At 44.6% G+C, this 16,861-nt stretch overlaps 1 protein-coding gene across 1 annotated transcript; it reads left to right on the top strand.

Moving 5' to 3' along the window:
- Positions 1-3,795: 3,795 nt before the first annotated feature.
- NHLRC1 (NHL repeat containing E3 ubiquitin protein ligase 1) lies at positions 3,796-5,889 on the top strand. Its single transcript, XM_004326838.4, has one exon. It carries the CDS (start codon positions 3,891-3,893, stop codon positions 5,076-5,078), a length of 1,188 nt encoding a protein of 395 aa, XP_004326886.1. The 5' UTR covers positions 3,796-3,890; the 3' UTR covers positions 5,079-5,889.
- The last annotated feature ends 10,972 nt before the right edge of the window (positions 5,890-16,861 follow it).

Here is a 16,861-nt window from a genome sequence, read left to right as displayed (position 1 = left end):
AGCGCCTACAGTCTGCTCCTTCTCTGTTCAAAGGTTGCACCTCTCCTCCCGGACTGAGATGCTTCTATGTGGCTTGCTCTCTTCCTTTCTCTCGTCATTGTCAGGTACAATCTGAGATGTAACTGTGTTACATCTTTCTCTCATTATTGTCAGGTACAATCTGAGATGTAACTGTGTCATTGGACTCGTTCTGGGATTCCTTCTCAACTGCATGTATGTGGCATGTCTTCCCACACTCGCAAAACCAGCAGTCCATGTGCCTAAGCACTAACTCCCTCCCCCAGACTCCTCAGCCTGTCGCCTTCCGCCCCATCCTCTCTGCTGTAACCACCCTGAGCTGGGTCTCCATTTCCCCCGCTCTGCCGCGTGGTCCTTTGCACAGGAGTCAGCCACTGACCACAAGATGTATTCTTCAAATCCTTTGCCTCCACAGGCCTCAGGGCTTGTTCTAGGTGGAAGGAGGAAGAGATGGTCATGCTATTCCAGGACCCTCTAAGTAAGAAGTATTGGAGGGAAGCACAGAGGAAATCCATGGAGACTTCGCCATGGAGGAGGGATGATTCTTCATAGGAAACTCAGAATGTTAGAGTTAAGACTTAGGGCATCGCTTCTTTTTTTTTTTTTAATTTATTTTTGGCTGCGACGGGTCTTAGTTATGGCACGCGGGATCTTCGTTGTGGTGCGTGGGCTTCTCTCTGGTTGTGGCGTGTGGGTTTTCTCTTCTCTAGTTGTGGCGCGCAGGCTCCAGGGCACGTGGGCTCTCCAGCTGAGGCACACGAGCTCAGTAGTTGTGGCACGTGGGCTTAGTTGCCCTGCGGCATGTGGGATCTTAGTTACCTGACCAGGGATCAAACCCACGTCCCCTGCATTGGAAGGCAGATTCTTTACCACTGGGCCACCAGTGAAGTCCCCAGGGCATTTCTCTTATTAATCAGTGTATATATGCGACGAGGATTGCACTATATAAGGTATTTGAGAAACCTTTCAACATTGACTCTAGAGATAAGCAAGTGCTATTTTCCTAGCAATACTTCCTATAAATACTAGAGAATCATCAAAGGAAAGGTATAACATTGGAGTTTGCTGCCTGTAAGTAGTATCCTTTTAAGTATTCATTAGTTTGTCCATTTAAAAAACATGTATTGACTCCTGCTGTGTACCAGGCATGCGCTAGGTAGGCACTGCGGATATGGTTCCTGCTCTCCTAGAACTTAGTTTCTGTCTTTAGAAAAAGAAAGAAAGGATGAAGATAAAGAGCAATTTTAAGATTGGATAAAAAGAAACTGGACTCTACACTTGGTAAAGTACAAAAAGGACAAGTGAAAAGGGAAGGGATGGTGTGGGTTGGGTTGACAGGAACGCTGGAACAGAATTTGTGTTTAACTCCATGGAGAGGCAGCAAACAGTGAAGAAAATGATTGCTAACGATGCCCAGCTAGAATGTGGGGATCCTCAGTGTGAAAGACGCAAACCTACTTGTGTTTAGTTCAGAAGCTTTGTGTCACTGAGAAAGCTTTAACTCTGATCAAACGCCACAAAATTACATTTCCATACTTTAAATTTACCAATTAGAGTCTTGACAGCAAATCGTCAGGGTGAATTGTCAGTGTATGTGCCACAATGCTTTCCAGAACCGCTTTGCTAACTACCAAGTGGCAGAGCGATGACTGTGAACATTCTTAAATAAGTCGTATTTATTGCAGATTTGTCTGGTTTACCTCGCTAAACACCGCCAGCCTCTTGGTGCAGTACTACTGGTTGCCGCACGGGGACAGCACAGGATCAAGAAGAAGAAGGCAGGCTACTCACCAAGCAGAGCTCCTCTCTACTGAGAATCACACTCAATGGCAAGACGTCGCTGAGGGGTGGGGTAGAAGCTCCGTCACAGTCAGCAAGGAGTTGGGGGTCTTTGGATTCGTTTTAAAACAATGTTGGAGCAGAGGCAAGTTAGAAGCACCTTCAAGCATCAATGAAATCCGTATGAAAAGCATCTTGAGAAGGTAATTAATCACAGACTTGGTCTAGATCTCTGTTCCCCGCAGTAACCGCCAGCTGCATGTGGTTACTGAATGGAATTAGGATGTGCTGTGGGTTTGAAATACATACTGGACTTTACTTAGTACTAAAAAAAAAAAAAAAAAAGAGTAAAATATCTCTAATAATTTTTACAGTGATTACATGTCATAAGGATATCATTTGGGATATTTTGGATGAAATAAAATACGCAATTAAATTCATTTTATTAGTTTCTTTTTTTCCTTTTTTTCCTTTTTAAAATGTGGCTACTAGAAAATTTAATATTCTATACATGGCTCTCATTATATATCTTTTAGTACTAACTCTAAAAATATTCCATTTTTAGATGGGATTTAGATTTCCTGAATGTTTTTCTTGACTTAAGGATGACTTCAGAAAGTAATTTCTATTTGGAATGAAAATGTATTGTAGTCTGAAATTATAATATTAAGTTGGTTACTGTGTCCCAATACACAGATAATCTTTGAATCTTGTAACACTGCATAAGAAAATGTTCTTTCTTGTCTTACATTAAAGCTTCCTCCAGGGGATTTAATGCGATAAAAATCCCTTGTTTTCTCAGAAGTCTAGCAAATAAGAGGGTGAATGATCACGGTAATTATCTCTAAATGAGGAGAAGTGATCTGATAAGTGGTTTTGCCAAAGACAAAGTTCACGTGATCCATTGAGGGGAGACTCCTGAAAATGATTGCTTGTAGTACCACAGCGATTCCTGAGAGAGATTGTGCTATCTCCTGTTTGAGGATCTTTGAACATATTGTAGATTCTCTGTGCTTTCCATATTGATTGAGGTGGAAAGAATTTAACCTGCTGTCATGTGTGGGACTGTCATATCACAGTGATTCTCAAACTTGGCTGCACGTGATAAGCCCCTAGGAAGCTTTAAAAAAATCCCAGCTGCCCAGCCCACACCCTGGACAAATTAATCTTTGGAGGATGAAACCCAGGTATTTACCATGTGCAACCAAGTTTGAAAAGACTGGTATAGTTAAGAGTGTGGGCTCTGCAGTCAAATCCTGGCCACTTCCTAGCCACGTGACCCTGGGTAAGAAACTTAACCTCTACAAACACTATGGTAGAAAATGGGTGATGAAAGTAACACACCTAGTAGGATTGTCATGTGGTTTAAATAAGATAACCTATGGAAACCACTTAAAAGAGGGCAGCCATGGAGTAAGTTTATTATGAACTAATAGCTTTCTTCTTTCATATTAATTTCTCTGGGAGACATTCCCAGCCATAGTCCCCGCCTTGACACAAATTCATCTAGTGGATTGCATGTCTTTTCCTATAACATTGCTTCATTCATACATAAATTCATTTTACAAGTAGTCATGAAGCATCTACTGTACTCCGAGAGTGATAGAAGACCCAAAGGAAGTACGTGCACCTGCCTCACCCCCTTGGATTTTAATTTCCCTTGTACGTCTGTGTTTTCCCAGTCAGATCATAAGCATCGTGAGCTCTGAGACCAGGTTTCATGCCTGGCCAGCCCCAGGCCCCAGCACCCAGCGCTGCCGACGGGAAACTGCAGGGCACTCTGCTGGGTACCAGGGAGCAACCCGCTTGTCCTCAATATGTATGTTTCCTCAAGTGTAAATTGGAGATAGTCCATCCATGACTGTTGTGAAGATTACAGGTCTGACCACGCGCTGTGGATACAGCTTGTCAGTGTCCACTGTCAGACCCTCAGGATGCAGTGCCCACCAGGGGGCAGCAGGTCTCGGCCGAGCGGCCGGCCGCCGTCGACGTCAGGACCAGCGCCCCGCCCCGTGACCGTGACCCCGGGCGGCGCGGGGGCAGCGTACAGCTCCGCAGGCTGCCGGGGCGGCGGGAGTCCTTCAGGCCGCGCGATGGGTGCCGAGGCTTCCGGGAGCGGGCCAGCGCTGCGGGAGCTGGTGCGCGAGGCCGAGACCAGCCTGCTCGAGTGCAAGGTGTGCTTTGAGCGGTTCGGCCACCGCCAGCAGCGGCGCCCACGCAACCTGCCCTGCGGCCACGTGGTCTGCCTGGCCTGCGTGGCCGCCCTGGCGCACCCGCGGACGCTGGCCCTCGAGTGCCCCTTCTGCCGGCGAGCCTGCAGGGGCTGCGACACCAGCGACTGCCTGCCGGTGCTGCACCTCCTGGAGCTCCTGGGCTCCGCGCTGCGCCCGGCCCCAGCGGCCCCGCGCGCCGCCCCCTCCGCCCCCGGGGTCCTCACCTGCCACCACGCCTTCGGAGGCTGGGGGACCCTGGTCAACCCCACTGGGCTGGCGCTGTGTCCTAAGACGGGGCGGGTCGTGGTGGTGCACGACGGCAGGAGGCGTGTCAAGATCTTTGACGCGGGGGGAGGATGTGCGCATCAGTTTGGAGAGAAGGGGGACGCTGCTCAGGACATTAGGTATCCACTTGACGTCACCGTCACAAACGACTGCCATGTGGTTGTCACCGACGCCGGCGACCGCTCCATCAAAGTGTTTGACTTTTTTGGCCAGATTAAGCTTGTCATCGGAGGCCAGTTCTCCTTGCCTTGGGGTGTGGAGACCACCCCTCAGAATGGGGTCATGGTAACTGATGCGGAGGCGGGGTCCCTGCACCTCCTGGAAATCGACTTTCCAGAAGGGGTCCTCCGGAGAACTGAACGGTTGCAAACTCACCTGTGCCATCCCAGGGGGGTGGCGGTGTCCTGGCTCACCGGGGCCATTGCGGTCCTAGAGCACCCCCTGGCTGTGGGGACCGGGGCCTGCAGCACCACGGTGAAGGTGTTCAGCGCAAGTATGCAGCTCATCGGCCAGGTGGATGCCTTTGGGCTGAGCCTCTTTTTCCCCTCCAAAATAACCGCCTCCGCTGTGACCTTTGATCACCAGGGGAACGTGATTGTTGCCGATACTTCTAATCTGGCTGTCCTATGCTTAGGAAAACCTGAGGAGTTTCCAGTACTGAAGCCCATCATCACCCACGGTCTTTCCCATCCTGTGGCACTGACCTTTACCAAGGAAAATTCTCTTCTTGTGCTGGACAGTGCAGCCCATTCTATAAAAGTCTATAAGGTTGACTGGGGGTGATGGTGGGAGTCTTGGGGCCTGGCATCAGACGCCCTGGAGCTGCCACTGCTGAATTGTTGAACCCTGGATAAATTACTTAATCTCATCTGTTCAACAGAGATAATTATAAGTGCCTGGTAGACTTACAAAGGTTGGGATAATTATTAAAGGATAATAATTAAATCTACGATTTATGGATTATGTACTCCCTGTGCTAAGAAATTTGCTAATATTAGCTCCTTTAATCCTTACAATTACCCAATTTCTATTATGAATCCCATTTTAGAGATGAGAAAACTGAGACCCAGAGAGCTTAAGTGATTTACCCAAGGTCACATTTACTTACTATGACAGTCACAAATGGAACTCAATTCTGACTCCAAAACCCCTTGCTCTTAAATAAGATAACAGATGTGGAAAAATATATGTGGGTGTATATTGTTGCTATGTGTACTCTATTTACAGGTAGCTATTTAGTTAGATGCACAGAGAAAGGAGACTTTATAGAGTTCAAGAGAAAAAGGATTTTGTGGTGGACATCAGTTTAGTTCAACTTGCAGTTCCTTTGGTGGCTCATTAGATGGAGTTACTGTGGATCCTGAGTTACTTGAATAAGAAAAACTATTGAAATTGCTTATTCAAAAGGTCAACGCGTATCTTAGTACCTGTATCTCCTCCGCTGTAGGTACTCAGGAAATACTACTTGGTTTGTTGAGAAAGGCTTGTGTTGACGTAAGTTCTAAACTCCTGCGGAACGCTCTACCCCTATACTCTGTGTTAGAGGACTGGATGTTATTTCTGTTCATGTTAATAAAGAGATAAGTCACCACAATCAGTTCATGGCAGAAATGATTTTGCCTGCCTTTTTATGATCAGTGGTAACCTGAAGCACTTTGGTGATGGGGTTTTTCTCTGTCCAGTTTAAATCTGTCCCATGTGTTGCAAACACTGTGTACTCAATAAACAATTCCCTTGATCCTGAGTCAGCATTTAGCCACTGGTAAACAGTTAAATACTTCTTGAATTGAAATATAGCCTTGACCAAGGTAATTCCTGCTTCAACGTTGCAATTGATTAAGTGAATAGGTGGAAATTTCGGGTGAAGTGGCCAGTTCTTTGTAAGTTGTGTGTGTTTAGCTAGTGTAAACATTTCAGAGTTGAGGGCTGTTGGAATAGTACCAAATAACTGACACCTCAGAAGCAGCAGAAAAAATTTTTTCTCAGGGAGAAAATATTGGTTCTGAAAGGTGAGAGTTCGTTTTAGGTAATAGCTGATGCTTTATCAGCAATAGGCTTCTATTTTACAAAGCATTTTAATAGATAGAATGTACATTCTAGGAATAGCCCCCAAATTATGAATAAGATTATAGTTTGTCCTGAAAGAGTGAGCTTGGCTCCCGTGCCAGTCCACAGAAGCCCATTTTGCTTCAATGCGCCCATCATGCAGTGCTAATAAGATTTCAGGTACCCTGGACTGATCACCATTTGTAAACGCATTCCAGATAGGGATTCTGGGAACAGCCCCAAGCCCTCACGCTCACCCAACCCTTAGAAATCGCTTTGGGTCTGTGACATCACAGGTATTCTGGGTTGCATAACAAGAAAAGTTGTCTCAGGCGGAGATACGGGTTCAGACTTGGTCATTTGTGAGTAGGGCAACCGTGGATTGACCTTAAAAACATTTTCCTCGGGAACAATGACATTTTATTATTATTTTTTATTTATTTATTTTAAATCTTTTATTTTTTATAAATTCATTTTATTTATTTGTTTGGGTTCGTTGGGTCTTCGTTTCTGTGCAAGGGCTTTCTCTGGTTGCGGCGAGCAGGAACCACTCTTCATCGCGGTGCGCGGGCCTCTCACTGTCGCGGCCTCTCCTGTTGCAGAGCACAGACTCCAGATGCGCAGGCTCAGTAGTTGTGGCTCATGGGCCCAGTTGCTCTGCAGCATGTGGGATCTTCCCAGACCAGGGCTCAAACCCGTGTCCCCTGCATTGGCAGGCAGACTCTCAACCACTGCACCACCAGGGAAGCCCCAACAATGACATTTTAATGGCCTCCGGGTCAGTTGAGCCAATCAAGGCACCTTCTCCTATTTGGAATTATCAGTGGCATCGTATTTGCCTATAGAGCTGTGCGTATGTCCTTTTCAGGCCACGTTTGGTCTATGCAGCACGTGTGGAAATATCACTTGTTACCATGTGGATTACCCAACCGGAAGAATGGGGCATGAGTTCCTAAAATGATGTGGGAGCGAATCAGAGAGGTGATAACAAGTGACCTTGTTAACGGCTGCCTCTACTTGGCACATGAACAGGCTCGGGAGTGAGTGCACATGCTGAAGGAACAGGTTCAGTAACCCGCAAGGCAGATGCTAACTTCACCTTCTGGGCTGTGTTCTTTAAAGCAAGCTGGTTAAAGGGCTCAAACCATGCCCCACTGAACTCCAGGTTGTTAGAGGAATTGGAGAGTCTGAGGTAGGCAGGAGGAAGTAATCACAGCAGAAAGTAAACGGTTCCAAGGTGATGGAGGAGAGTTGGAATGACTCTCCAGAGACCAGAGACCAGGGGTAAATGGAGAAGGAGAAGGAACAGACTTTTCCTGAATGTCCCCCTCAGTCATGTGCCCTTAGGCCAGCACTGCCCACCCCGCGCCACCTGGTGAATCCAGAAAAGCAAGCAACGGCACACTCAGCGGCGCTCACATCACCTTCCATCTGTTCTAGTTCTGCTCGATACCTGATCCTTGGATTGTCTCCTGTTTTTGACCTTGTTCTGCCCTCTGGACTTGCCACCTGGACTTGATTTTCTCAGTCTTTTTCCTTGGCATTTTCTAAGGACTTTGGTTCAGCGTCATAAATCTTCCCTTAGCAAGACACACTCCGGATCCCAGAACCCAAAGCATCACCATTTTGCTTGTGCCTCGTCTAGACCTTTCCTGCTAAGTGGAGTGCAGACCTCATTGAAAGTGAATTATGTGCCTTTTGAGGAAGAAGCAGTATTCCATATACCTCAGAAAAGCGAGGAAGAACCCCTGATGATAGCAATTGAATCATCCTACACCTGCCGCAGAAAGAAGAAATGTAGACTGGTGGCTAGTGCTCTACTAGTAGTGACCACTGTGGTGGCGTGCCATGGTTAATAAGGACGTGAACTGTTTTCTTGAAGACTATGTAGAAAATATGATAAGGAGGCTGCCACAACTCACCACAGCTACCGTGCTGAACGACGATAGTGTCTGCTGTGCCCACGACCCCTTCTAAGGAAAACCTCCCCTCCCACAGGCCCCGCTGATGAGCCAGCCCTCGGCCACCATATTTCCTACTACCCGACCCCCTCCAGCAATAGCTGATTGGATTAGGGGTGCGCACCCAACTGAAGAATAGCCTGTTCATTAATGTCCCATCAAATATATTAATTAGACCAGGAAAGCGGCCTACAAATTGGCCTGGGATGAACAGGTTTTTCCAAAAAGGGGCAAGGAGTTCCAATTAGAGTCTTTTTATTGAGGCAGGGGTTGCCTGTTTCTTTTTTAATTGAAGTACAGTTGATTTACACTGTTGTGTTTCAAGTGTACAACAAAGTGATTCAGATATACATACATCCTTTTTTAGATTCTTTTCCCTTATAGGTTATTACAAAATATTGAGTATAGTTCCCTGTGCTATATAATCTATTTCCAGTTTCAAACCACTGATGGATAAATCTGGATGGACTGAAATTGGTGATATAGGAGGCCAATTCCATTACATTTTGGAGTTAATTTCCACAAAATTATACAGGCCCGTCTGGTGGACACTAAAATACAAATCTTTTTTTTTGTTTTTTAGATAAATTTATTTATTTGTTTGTTTTTGGCTGCGTTGGGTCTTCGTTGCTGTGCACGGGCTTTCTCTAGTTGTAGTGAGCGGGGGCTACTCTTCGTTGAGGTACGCGGGCTTCTCACTGCAGTGGCTTCTATCATTGCAGAGCATGGGCTCTAGAACGCAGGCTCAGTAATTGTAGCGCACGGGCTTAGTTGCTCTGCAGCATGTGGGATCTTCCCGGACCAGGGCTCAAACCTGTGTGCCGTGCATTGGCAGGCGGATTCTTAACCACTGCGCCACCAGGGAAGCCCTAAAATACAAATCTTAAAATTAGTAATTTTTTTTCTCTGACAAATCAGTAAGAAATACTTTATATAAATTTGCTGGAAGCACTATTTGTACATGTCAGACACGTGAGGATAGCCAAGTGCATTCTGATCATGGACGAAATTTATCAGTTCATGGAGTTTGTTTTTCTTTTTTGGTGATGTCTTTAGGTTTTAGAATTAAGGTTGTGCTGGCCTCATAAAATGAGTTGGGAAATGTTCCCTCCTCCTTTATTTCCTGAAAGAATTTGTGTGATATTGATGTCATTTCTTCTTAAATGTTTGATAGAGTTCACCAGTGAAATCTAGTGGCCTAGGAGATTTCTTGTGTGTGTGTGTGTGTGTGTGTGTGTGTGTGTGTGTGTGTGTCCAGAGTTTACAGTTGTTTTCTGTAGAAAGACGAGTTGGAGTTTACTCAGCCATACTGGAACAGGAAGTTTATCAATTAAAAAATAACTTTTAAATTTCTTTGATTTTTTTTGGCAAGCATTTATTCACTGAATATTTCCTGTGTGCTCATTTTGTGTTGAGCAAGGTGTGAAGCAGTGAGGACATGAAGGTTTCTAGGCACGGATGGTCTGCAGTGGAGATGGCCAAGCTAACCAGAAGAACACGGCACAGAAGTGTAAGTGCTCTGGAAAGCACGTGCTCAAGGCGCTAGGAAAAGTCAGCGCCCCAGATGGCCAGAACAGAGCCAGCATATTGGAAGAGATGATGTCACCCTAGAATTCCAGACTGATTAATGTCATAAATACTGGTCACTTCATCCAAAACAAACTAAACAGTTGTATTTAAGCCTGTGTTGTTTCTTCATGGTCCCGACATCACGGTCTACTTTTCTGTAGATGTAGCCAGTCGGGATTCTGGGACCATATAAAGAAGACAAAATGACAGCTGTGTTTCTGAGCATCAGGGGGTACTTTCTGATATTTTTACATTTAGCTAAACACCACAGTAGTAAATTTAGTAATATCTGCCCGGGTCAAAAGTGCCCCATTTGAACAAAGCCTATCTATTATTAAATAAAATCCATCCCGCAGTGAAACATTTTATAATCCTCTCCCACATTTAGTCCTTTCCCATCATCCTGGCAGCCACAGATTTTATGGGAGGAGGAGTCAAAGGGACATAACAAATACTTCACTAATTCAGAGACTCTTGTCGTTGGAGGCATCCTCCTGTCTCCTGTGCTCTTGACATCTCTCGATGCTCAGCACCTGCTTGTTGTTAAATCAGGACCTTGCCAGACATCTTGGCATGAGGGTGTTACTCAAGTCCTCCCGTCCTCCAGCTTCAGCAACTCAGGGGGCATCGCTCCCATGCACTAACCACAGGATCAGATAGAGGCAAAATATTGAAAATAAAGACATTGCAAGTTTTCACCTGGAGCTTTTTTTTTTTTTTGCTGTACGCAGGCCTCTCACTGTTGTGGCCTCTCCTGTTGCGGAGCACAGGCTCCGGACGCGCAGGCTCAGCGGCCATGGCTCACGGGCCCAGCCGCTCTGCGGCATGTGGGATCTTCCCAGACCGGGGCACGAACCCGTGTCCCCTGCATCGGCAGGCGGACTCTCAACCACTGCGCCACCAGGGAAGCCCCACCTGGAGCTATTTTTAATGAATCGGAAACCGTCTGTGAAAAGAGATCAGAAACAGTGACTCATTTCAGAGAACAGTGTTGGAGAAATAGGGAGCCTTAGAATAGTTTCGGCTCCAGGCACCCAGCACTTGGTCAGGATATTCAGAAAAGCTTCTCCAATTCTGATGGAAACCACCCTAAATAATGTATTGATTTGATGGGATATTTCACAACTGAGTTCAGAGATATTTTTTTTCTGCCAGGGCATGTGTTAAGTTGTCTATAAGGTCCTATTTTTGTTGTGAAACTTGCCAAATAATTTATGAATAGTATTTAGCACCATCTCTTCATGTAATCACCGTCAGTGAAAGGCTTCCTGTCAGATTGTGACCTTCACTTGGGTTCCACGCTCTCTCTTCCAGCCAGGTTAACTCATTACCGTCTCCCTCGGGGGAGAACGGGCTCCCACCTGCAGCTGTTCTGCTGGTACACTCTGAAGCTGGCTCCTACCCCATCAGGAGCAGTATTAGAAGCTTCTAGTTAGAGGTTTTCCTGCTGGTGCCTGGGGTCTGCCATCCGGGGTATAGGCCTCGCTGCTGGCTACCATCTAGGCTAAATCAGCGGCCTTGACTTAGCTCTTACCCTCAGCTCTGTCATCCCAACCTGGATACTACATCTTGGTTCCAGCTTTGCCCTCGCTCTGCTCTTTTAGGCTTCCTTCCCTCTGTCTCTAGCTGTGACCTACTGTGACACTTTCTTACCTAACGCTGTTAGCGACCATGGAATGTATGAGGTTGAAGTTTTTTGGACCATTACAGGGAAGGAGGCAGAGGATAAGAAAATAGCAAGTGGAAATGGTACCAAGAATGACTGGCTTCTCACTGGCTGCAGTGGCTCTACTTTGGGTACCATCCTTCAGTTCTTATGTAGCCTTATCTCATTGTCACTATAGCCTAGGAAATAGTTGTTGTTGGCGTTTTTACAGATGAGGAAACTGAGGCACAGAGAGGTTAAGTAAATTGCTGAAGGTCATACAGACAGAGAGTAGATAAACTAATCTCTTTGAGCCTTAGTTTCTTTCTGTAGAACGCAAATTTAATAGTACCAACTTTCTAGAGTTGTGAGACCTACATAAGTTTATACGTGTGCAGCAGAACACAGGGTAAGCATTCAAATAATTCTTAGCATTATTTTGAAGCATTATTTTGAAGCATTATTTTGAAGCATTATTTTGCTTGAACCATTTGGGGGCAAGGCAATACCTCTGTTTTTAAGCATAGAAGTTAATGATTATGAAGCTTAGACCTGCAGGAAGCCATCTGTGCTCCGACATAGGGAGAGCCTGCCTGACAATGAAGCCCATAGAAAAGAAAGCAGAGCTGAGAGACTGAGGAAGATGACATCCATGTAGCATTGTTGAGTCCCCAATTTTTCTGTTCCCAAAGCTGGACGTAACCCTGGATGTCATGGTTATCTGAGCTGACAAACTCCCTGTTCTCCTGAAATAAGTTTGAGCTGGGTGTCTGTGACTTTCATCTAAAGGAGCCTCAAGAGAGTCCAAGGTAGAGGCTTCTAGAAAACATCACATATTACGAGGACTTTTCTTTACACCTTATGTCAAGTCAGCACAAAGCTGGTTTTCAGTCTATGCTCAGAGATCCACAATAGAAGAAAATGATTTGGCTCCCTTGAGTTTTGAGTGGGTTGTCAAACTACTAATAAATTGTTTGACTTTTTTGAGAAGTGGGAGGAGAGTCGCCTGATACCAATTGAAAGGATTTTTTTGAATTATCAGAGCTCCTTTGATACATAAGATTTTAAAGTTTGGTAGGATCATAGAAATGTTGATGTCTAAGTCCCTTACTTTCCAAATGAGTAAATTGAAGCCCGGAGAGGTTAAGTAACTTGGACAAGTGATTAATCTTCTTAGGAGAAAAACCAGAATTCTAAACCTTGCTGCTGTTTGAATTCTCTCTGATTTTGGATTTTCAGCAACATAAGCTGCACACAGCATTTTTTTCTACAGAGATATGCAGAATTGGAGAGAGTCAGCAGCTGATGTCAGCTCTCCTGACTCCTAACCTAGTTTGGTTTTCCCATTGTATCTTGCTTCTTCCTAAAAGTGAACACTTTTCTCGTAACCACCATTTTTCCTTATCATACTATAACGTATATAAGCATGTGACAAATATGTAGAGTAGAATTCTAGCCCTACAGGATGTTACTAGAATGGGGGTAATATGGAAAAAGAGGTTCTGTATTTAAATGAATTTATGAGTTAAATGGGTTTCTTTATTGCAGTAGATCTCAAAGCCATTAATAAGCTATTGTGTGCTATAAATTGCAAAATATAGGGAATGGTTAGAAACAGGATACAGTGTTTTCCAAACTGATCTGACCCCAGGTCTGCTGTTATGGGTAATGCTGTATTAGAAGCCTGAATTTTCACATTTCTTTTCCAAGGCTGAATATCTGCCTTTTCCCATAATTCCATTCTGCCCTTTTCTTTGGTGTTCTTTCTGGGTCTCCAGTTTTTAATTCTTACCTTCTATTCTAATCCTCCCTCCCAGCCTTCTGTCCCCCCCAAGTTTCTACATTTGGTTGCTTTTCTGGTTTTAATTCTCCTTCTCAGTCTCTTTGTGTGTGGCCTTTACCGGGAGAGGTAAAAAGCTATAATGAGACAATGTCTCTGGCGGGTTTAAGGAAGAATGACCAACTTGGGCTCACTCAGATCAGCCTTGACTTAATTGTATCTCAGTATTCCCACACCCTCAGGTGGGCTTGTGGGAAAGATACCGTCAAGGGCTTGCCCAGAAGTGCCACGAGAGCCACTGTCCCCCTTGTTGAATTCTCCTTGTCTTTGCAGGCACAAGGCCAGCAGCGGAACGTCTCTGCAAATTATCCAACCATCCAGACGCTCTCTCCAGACATCAGGTAAAACACCCAGTTACACCTCTGCATTTAGCTTCTTCTCTCCTGATAAGGCACCACTCTGTGCAGGATGGCATTTACGCTTCGACGGGAAGAATCAGCCTCCCTGATTAAGACCTGAAGCAATTATCACTGAGTACGTTGCTGTCTTTTATCTTCCCCAAGTGTTCTTCTGTGTTTTCTACATTTGCCTTGTTGTGTCCACAGAATTCTAGCAGTAATTTTGAGCATGTTTTACACATGGGTATGATTTCTCTTCATTTACAGTTTTTACACTTAAAATCCCCTAATTTTCAATGTTCTTCACAGACCTCACAGCAGAGTTCCAAGTAGTACCGTGCTTCTTCTGTAGGATAAACAGTGTCAGAACCAACATTCACGCTGATCCAATTAAATAAATACCTCGTGATGTTTCTCCTTCTCACACTTTTTCCCCCAGCATTTTCCACATTCATTCTGAAACTGCGATGCATTCTATGCAAATCTCTCTTTTGAGGAGTTTCAGGTCTGTGGCCTCACTGTGGAGACCACAAAGCCAAACAGTCCATTTCCAAGGCCAGGTGTGAATTATTGACAGGTGGCGCTTTGGACAAACTTTATACTCATCAATGTTCATTTCAAATTTTGATACAATCTATAAGAGTAAATCAGAAAATATATTCTGAAATGTTGATGGTAAGTATACTTCTAGTGTTTTCTACTTTAATGGCTTTCCTAGAGACATACATACCTCTTTTACTCTTTTATCTTGAATCAGACCTTCCTATGGCTGATTCTTGCCACACAGTGCTGTCAGCTAGCAGCTGATCACGTGTCATCTTTAAGCATTGTGGTGTGTGTTGGGATTTGTTTGTAAGGAACGTTAAACTCTGATTGGCACATTGGTAGAGAACTGTGACCAGCCAGCAGAATATCCCGTGTACCCTTCTCCCAGCCTTGCCTCTGGGACTCACCAAATGGTGATACCCACTGCCTACTCATAAGGCACTCTCACAGGTGCAATTGAAGGAAACTATAGCAGAAATGACGCCTGATCTGATAACACCTAGATCCAGGAAAGAAGAAGCTAAAGAAGGTTACTTCTGCTATGTACCTGAGACTCAGGTAACCTGATAAGTACTACGTGGCTGGCCATTAGTTTAAATAAATTACTTGTTTGGTCTCAGGTATCACATCAAGGTGTTAAATTTAATCTCTAAAGACTTATGTGGTTTGGACTCAGAATGTTGGGTAAACACAACTTCTTTCCCTTCTCGTGTTGCATCTAAACTCTATAACTGACCCAGATTTAAGGACTTGGCTGGGACAAGGAAAATTCCACAGGAAAATGTGAGGCAGAGTCTGGATTAAGTTCAGGATGTTTCCAGTTCTGGTCTGGCCCTTGATAGTGTAGCTTGTCCAACTTTCCTGGTTTTCTGTCTCTCTTGGGATCTGAATGAAACCTGAAAACCTTGGACAGTAGAGCATCGGACTTTGACCATGAGAGTCCGGGGTTGGAGTCTGTTCAAGACAATGTCTCTGTTCCTTTCTTCTAGCATAATAGATAAGGATAGCCTTATGCCTTCCTGAAATTCCCAGCACATAGTAATATAATATTAGGATACCTTCAGCTGCAGGTAACAGAAAACCCAACTCAAAATAGCATAAATAAGGACGTTTATTATCTTGTATCAGAATTCCAGAAGTAGGCTGGCTCTAAGGTGGGTCAAGTCAGCAGCTCAACAACATCATCAGCTACCCATGTTCATTATATCTTCCTGCTCTGACACCTTCAGGCTCGTGGCTCTCACAGTTGCAAGAGGACTGCCCTCATTCTAAGAGTCATACTCAATGGAAGAAGAGGAACCATTCCACCCCAACTCCCATCCTGTGCCATGCTTCATTTTAGGGGAAAATAACTCTTTTCTAGAAGCCATCACGTCACATTGACTAGACCAAGACATACAACCAATCCTAAGCCAATCACTGGCAAGAGAAGGGAGACTACCACTCGTGATAGATTTAGAACCATCGTTTGTACTCTTGGCAGCATTTCTGAATATTTGAGTCTAAGTAGGAAACTTCTAAAACTACCAGTGCCCAGGACCACCTTCAGACATTTTGATTTAATTGGTCAGGGGAGGGGAACCAGGCATGGGTATTTTTAAAGTTACCCCCAGTAACTCTAGTGTGCAGCCGGGATTGAGAACCACTGACTTAGATTAGTCAAGACTTATCCCTGAGCCACATCAGGAAGAAATGAAATCAGAGGTCAGCCAGGGGACAAGAGGAAATGGCTGTTGGATAGGCAGATGACAAAAAAATGTTTGTTGAAATTCTCCAGAGAAGATGCACAAATGGCTAGCAAGCAGATGAAAAGAAGCTCAGTATCACTAATCATTAGGAAAATGCGAATCAAAATCACAATGAGATACCACGTCACACCATCAGGATGGCTGTTATCAAAACATCAGAAAATAACAAGTGTTGTTGGAATGGGGAGAACTTGGAACCCTTGTGCACTGCTGGATAGAAGGTAAAATGGTGCAGCCACTGTGAGAAACAGTATGGTAGTTCCTCAAAAAATTAAACAGAATTACCATATCATCCAGCAATTCCACTTCTAGGTAGAGACCCTAAAGAACTGAAAGCAGGATCTGAAGAGATATTTGTCCATCCATGTTCACAGCAGCATTATTCACAATAGCCAAAATGTGGAAGCAGCTTAAGTGTCCACTGATAGACGAATGGATCAACAAAATGTGGTCTAAACATACAATGAAATATGATTCAGCCTTAACAAGGAAGGAGATTCTGATACATGCTACAACATGGACAAACCTTGAGAACATTATGCTGCGTGAAATAAGCTAGTCACAAAAGGACAAATACTGTATGACTCAGTCAAATCCACAGAGATGGAAAACAGAATGGGAGTTGCCAGGGGCTGGGGGAAGGGGGTAACAGGGTGTTGTTGTTTAATGTGCACAGAGTTTCAGTTTCACAAGATGAAAAGGGTTCTGGAGATGAATTGCACAACCATGAATATACTTAACACTTCTGAACTGTGCATTTAAAGATGATGGTAAATTTGATATTGTGTATTTTGCCACAGCTGAAAAAAAAATGTTTGCTGAATAGATGCAGAGCTGAGAAAACCATTTGTCTTCTGTGCCAGTGACTTGGTG

This window comes from Tursiops truncatus, chromosome 10, assembly GCF_011762595.2.
Source record: "Tursiops truncatus isolate mTurTru1 chromosome 10, mTurTru1.mat.Y, whole genome shotgun sequence".
NCBI classification, from domain to species: domain Eukaryota; kingdom Metazoa; phylum Chordata; class Mammalia; order Artiodactyla; family Delphinidae; genus Tursiops; species Tursiops truncatus.
The sequence above is the reverse complement of the archived record's forward strand: the minus strand, read 5'-3'. Positions and strand labels throughout refer to the sequence as shown.

Excerpts from the sequence above, each read along its gene's own strand:
- NHLRC1 (XM_004326838.4), top strand. The coding sequence starts at position 3,891 with ATGGGTGCCGAGGCTTCCGGGAGCGGGCCAGCGCTGCGGGAGCTGGTG.